At 39.8% G+C, this 6,000-nt stretch overlaps 1 protein-coding gene across 1 annotated transcript in view; it reads left to right on the top strand.

Moving 5' to 3' along the window:
* The first annotated feature begins 560 nt into the window (after positions 1–560).
* Positions 561–6,000, top strand: part of morn3 (MORN repeat containing 3) — a 72,521-nt gene continuing 67,081 nt past the window's right edge. Inside the window, exon 1 of the mRNA XM_060843995.1 lies at positions 561–919. Within this exon, the coding sequence (XP_060699978.1) occupies positions 775–919 (145 nt within the window). The 5' untranslated portion in view covers positions 561–774. The remainder of the gene's footprint in view (positions 920–6,000) is intronic.

Raw genomic sequence — 6,000 nt, 5'->3', positions numbered from 1 at the left:
TAAAAACATTTCAATGAGAGTAATCGGGAAAGGTGGCGTAAATAAGGTCACTCCTCTCTCCTCCACCCCAGTCCACTCGTGTCAAGATGCATAAAATTTGAGTGATGTCCAAGGAAATTGTTCAACTCTTCAGATCTCTACATGTACCATTTTGGGGTTCTGTTTATTTAAAAAGAAAACAGTTTTGTGATACTTCTGCATTTATGAATGAATAATGTGAACATCCAATAGCTCGTATTTAAATGATTCAAAGAGCGATCTTTCAGACCTGAAGGTTAGCAACCGCTTGCTGGCTTTAATGTTATTTCTTTTGTAGCAGGGGTAATGATTGGGCCGAGACATGACTTACTCCAGCAAAAAACTTATTTTTTAAAAATTACTCTTTTTCACACACATAACGAAAAAAAAAGGTTTGACGGTATTTTTCCCTTGTTCGTGTTTTACTTGAAAATACCAAAAGGCACATGACGATTCACAAGGCCCGTCTCTGTTGCTATAGGAACAGCCGTACACTATCGCACAAGGAGCGTCAGCGAGTTTGGGGATTGTTGTTAAACATCCTGTTTGCAGCCTCGCTGTTGCTGATATGCAGGACTGCCGATTTTTGGCTGGTCTTTCGGACACCTGTTTGCGAAGGGATTTTGAGTGGAAACGGCTTCATTTCGATTAAACTCGACAGCGGAAGAGATCCAGTCTCGATCCCTGGGAGCGTGCAACAACACCCTGCCCCCTTCATAACAAGTGAATCCTTCCATCGGAGTTTCTGAAACAAAAATGCCATTTCTGAGGCCTCGGAAGCCCAAAGAAAATCGGTGGCATGAGTGGGATCGGATTGCGCAGAAAAACGGTTTAAAAAGCACCGTTTACTCATTAAGCGGGGACGAATATACTGGAGAGTGGCGGGACAACAAAAAACATGGTAAGATTAAAGAAAAACCTACAGTGCATCATCTTACAAAACATGATTTCTAAAAATAAAGTGAAAAACATAGCTGAGATTGGCTCCAAACAGGAATTGTTTGTATTTAATGACCTGCACTTCTCAAAAGCAATGAAAACTGACTAAATCATGAGTTTAGAATGCATATGAGACATAAAGAGGCCATTCAACCCATCGTATTCATATTAGCTCTCCACAAGAGCAACTGGGCCTGCCCCACTCCAAACATCTGCTGGCCCAGCAAACTCCCTCTTTGCTGGTGTTATTCAATTTATCTTAAAAGCCATGATTGGCAATGCTTTGAAAAGACAATCTCAGGTAGTGCATTCCAAATCCTAACCTCTCACTTTGTTAAAAGAAGTAATATTATCTTTGGTTCTTTTTCCAATTACCTCGGATTCTTCATCCTTCTGCCATTGAAAATGTTTTTTATTTATTGTGTTTAGACTCCTCGTGATTTTGATCAGTTCTGTCAAATATCCTGTCAGTCGCCTTTTCTTTAAAGTACCCCAAACGTATACATGAAACTGAAGCTCTTCATCACTAGAACCATTCTCAATATTGGCATACTCTCCAATGCATTTAGATTCTTCTCAATACATGCTGCACTTATTTGGACACAGTACTCTAGTTGCAGCAAAACCAGTGTTTTATAAAGATTCATCATAACTTTCTTTCTTTTGTAAGTCGAGATTTCATATTCCATATTCCATTTGCACCACCTTCTTAAATTAACCTGACATTTTCAGTGGTTTGTGCAACATTTGCCATTAGTTCTTTCTGCACTTACAGTCCCTTTGCTGTTTTTGTATTGCTGTTCTTTACTCTTCAACTGTATCCATTTGTGTTTCTGTGCAACCAATTTCATCTGCCACTTGATTGCCCATTTCACCAGTCTCCCTATGTTCTTTTGAATTCTCTCCCTGTTCACAATACCTCCAGACTTTTTGCTGTATGCTTGAATTTTGCACTGTATGCTTGAGCCTCTGTAATTAAAGAAAAAAAATCATGGTCCTTGTTTGAACCTGTAGAACGCTACTCTCTATAACGGAATTAATTAAGGAAGAAAGTAATGCAGGTATGTTAAAGGTAACTACTGCTGCTATATGCTAGTCAGTTTAGAAATGGCACAATATCAGTTGAATATGTGACTGGAAAGATGCTAGGGCAAGGTTTCAGATTCCTAGGACATTGGGTCAGGTTCTGGGGAAGGTGGAACGAGTACAATCCGGACAGTTTACACCTGGGCAGGATTGGGACTGATGACCTCGAGCAAGCATTTGCTCGTGTGATTGGGGTAGGGGTAGGTTTGAGCTAGAATGGCAGGAGTTGGGAATCCATGCTGGGTGACAAGGGAAAGAGAAACAACAATGCAAATAAAAGAAAGAACAGTAAAGTGCAAAAACGGTGAGAGGCAAATGAGTCACAGTACAAAGAAAAGTTAAGATGATTTTAAAAAAAGCAAAAAAAGACAAGGCTTTGTGTCTGAATGCACATAGCATTTGGAATAAGATAGGCGAACTGATGGCACAATTCAAGGTAATTGGATATGATCTCATAACCAGTACAGAGACATGGTGACAAGAAAATTGGAACTAGGAACTTAATATTCAAGGTAATTTAGCGTTTCAGAAAAGCAGGAGGGAAGGAAAAGATGGTGGTGTAGCAATACTAATATAGATGAAATGAAGACAGTTGTGAGAGATGATCAAGGCTCAGATAATGTAGAGGTCAATTGAGTTAAATAACAGCAAGCGAACAAAGACACAGATCCCCAAATAATAGACACACTCTAAGAAAGGGTATGAATCAACAAATAATGAGTATGTAGAAATGAATAATTGGGAACCTTTTTCTGTTTATTGGTTGGGTTGGTCAATTTGGACAGGACAGCTAAGACAACAAATTCATAGTGCATTAAGAATAGTTTCCTACTACAATATGTCATGGAACCAACAGGGAACAGGCTGTCTTGAATCTGGCAATGAGTAATGAGGCAGGTTCAATAAATAACCTCAGAGTGAAAGATCCCCTAGGAAGTAGTGATCATAACATGGTAGAATTTTATTGCTCACTTTTGAGTGTGAGAAAGCTTTTTTTAAAATTCAGGGATGAGGATGTCACTGGGTGGTGAGCATTTATTACCCATCCCTAATTGCCCTGAGGGCTGTTTAGAGTCAACCATCTTGCTGTGGATCTGGAGTCGTATACGCTTGACCAGGTAATGGTGGTAGTTTCCATCCCTAAAGGACATGAGTGAACCCAATGGATTTTCCTGTCAATTGACAATGGATTCATGGTCATCGTAAGACTCTTAATTCCAGATGTTTATTGAATTCAAATTCAACATTTGCCATGGCAAAATGTAAACCTAACATTACCTGGATCTCTGGTTAAACAGTCCAGCGATAATACCACTTTGTCATTGCCTTTCCCACCTTCACGTGGGTTGGAACAACTGTTTAACTTAAATGAAAAAAAGCTACAATGAAATGAGGACAGAGTTAGCTAAAGTGAACTGGGTGGATAGATTGACAGGAATGATAGTAAGCAAGCAGTAGCTAACCAAGGAAGTTAAGGAGACTATTAAGTTGAAAGTAAAAGCACATAAGGAAACGATCGACAGTGATAAATTCAGAATCCAGCAAAGGAAGACTAAAAAGATAATGGAAAGAAAATAAACCATGAGGCCAAACTAGTGAGGAATATAAAAAGTGACAGTAAGAGCTTTTTAAAATATATAAAAAGGAACAGAGGTCAGTGAACATAGGTGCTTTACGTAATGAATCTAGAGAGATATGTATGGGGAACAAGGAAATGGCAGAGGAGTTAACAGATGTTTTGCATCAATCTTAATTGTGTCAGATACTTTGAACATTCCATTAATACTAACGAATACTGGGAAGAATTAAGTACTATTCCCATCATGAGAGAAATAGTATTAGACAAACTAATGGGGCTAAAGGCAGATAAGTCCTTTGGCCCTGATGGCTTGCATCTAGGATCTCAAAAGAAGTAGCTACAGAGGGAGTGGATGAATTGGTTGTAATTTTCCAAAAATCTTGGACTCTGGAAAAGTACTGGTCTATTGGAAACTGTCAGTGTGACGCACCTGTTCAAAAACTAAGGCGGACAAAAATCAGGTAATTATAGGTCGATTCACCTAAAATCTATTAATGGAAAATTGTTGGAATCAAAAATTAAGGAAGTAATAGCAGCACATTTTTGAAAACCATAATCTAACCAAGAGAATCAGCACAGGTTCATGAAAGGGAAATCGCGTCTTACAAACTTACTAAAGTTTTTGAGGCAGTCTTAACCAGAGTGGATAGTGGGGAACTAGCAGATGTGTTATATTGGGACTTCCAGAAGGCATTTGCCAAGGTACCTTAGAGAAAATTAGTATCATAGAACTTCTACAGTGTGGAAAGAGACCATTTAGCCCATCACATCTGGCCCAACTCTCTGAAGAGCATCCCACCCAGACCCAGCCTCCCACTGTATCACATAACTCCACATTTACCATGGCTAATCTGCTTAGCCTATACATCCCTGAATACTATGGGCAATTTCAGTATGGCCAGACCACCTAACCTGCACATCTTTGGACTATGGGAGGAAATTGGAGCACCCAGAAGAAACCCACAGACACATGAAGAACATACAAACTCGACACAGAAACACCTGAAGCTGGAATTGAACCGAGGTCCCTGGCCCTGTGAGGTAGCAGTTTTAACCACTGAGCCATTGTGCCTCTCTAAGTTATCAAAAGAGCCCATGATGTTGGAGGTAGTATATTAGCATGAATAGAGAATTGGGCAGGAAATAACGAGTGAGGATAAGTCATACTTTTTCAGGTTGGCAACCTGTAACCAATGGGGTTCCGCAAGCATCAGTTTTGGGCAAGACTGTTTCCAATGTACATTAATGACTTAGAGGAAGGAAGTGAATGTACTCTACCCAAATTTGCAGACAACACAAAAATAGGTGAAAAGACAAATTGTGAGAGGAATTTAAACTGTTTACAGGGAGGTATTGATAGATTAAGTAGGCAAAAAATTGGCAAATGGAGTATAATGTGGGGAAATGTGAAGTTCAGTTTTGAAGGAAGAACAAACAAACAGCATTATTTAAATAGAATAACTGCAGAAAGTTCCAACACAAAGGTACTTGGTACTTTTGTGCACAAAATACAAGAAACTGGGAAACTAGCACACAGGTGCAGCAGGCAATCAGGAAGGCTAATGGAATATTGGCCCTTGTTTAAAATGGGTTGGAGTCCAAGAATAGGGAAGTCTTCGTGTAACTGCACAAAGTGCTGGTGAGACAACATCTGAATTACTGTGACAAGTTTTAGTACCCTTCTAAAAAAGCATCATTTAATTGGAGACAGTTCAGAGAAGGCTTACGAGGATGATCCCTGGTATGGAGGGATTGCCTTAGAAGCAAAGGCTAAATAAGTTGGGACTCTACTCACTGGTGTTTCGATGAATAAAAGATGATGACATTGAACCATACAGTATTCTTAAAGGGCTTGACAGGATAAATACTGAGAAGATGTTTCTCCTCATGGGAGAATCTAGGACCAGAGGGCATAGTCTCAGAATAAAAGGACACCAATTTTAATGACTCAAATGAGGAATTTCTTAGAGGGCTTGGAAATCAATCGTTGGAAATCCTTACTGCAGGGAGCTGTAGGGGTGAAGTCGATAGATATATTTAAAGCTGAGATAGTTTTGCACAAAGCAGGAGAATCAAGGGTTATGCAGAAAACATGTAGGCAAGTGGATGTGAGGAGTGTCGATCAGCCATAGTGCTGTTGAATGGCAGTGCAGGTTCGAAGGATCAAACAAGTTACTCCAATTCGTATTGTCTTGTGGTCAATGTAAACCCCTATTTAAGAAGGGAGGGAAGCAGACAACAGGAAATTACAGGGCAGTTAGTCTGACCTCAGTCATTGGCAGAATCAGAGAATCTCTACAGTGTGGAAATAGGCCAATTGGCCCAACAAGTCCACACCAACCCTCTGAAGAGTATCCCACCTTGACCGATTCCCCTAC

This window comes from Hemiscyllium ocellatum, chromosome 24 (genome assembly GCF_020745735.1).
Source record: "Hemiscyllium ocellatum isolate sHemOce1 chromosome 24, sHemOce1.pat.X.cur, whole genome shotgun sequence".
In the NCBI taxonomy this organism is placed as follows: Eukaryota; Metazoa; Chordata; class Chondrichthyes; order Orectolobiformes; family Hemiscylliidae; genus Hemiscyllium; species Hemiscyllium ocellatum.
Note: the sequence above shows the minus strand (reverse complement) of the source record. Positions and strands in the feature narration are given on the sequence as shown.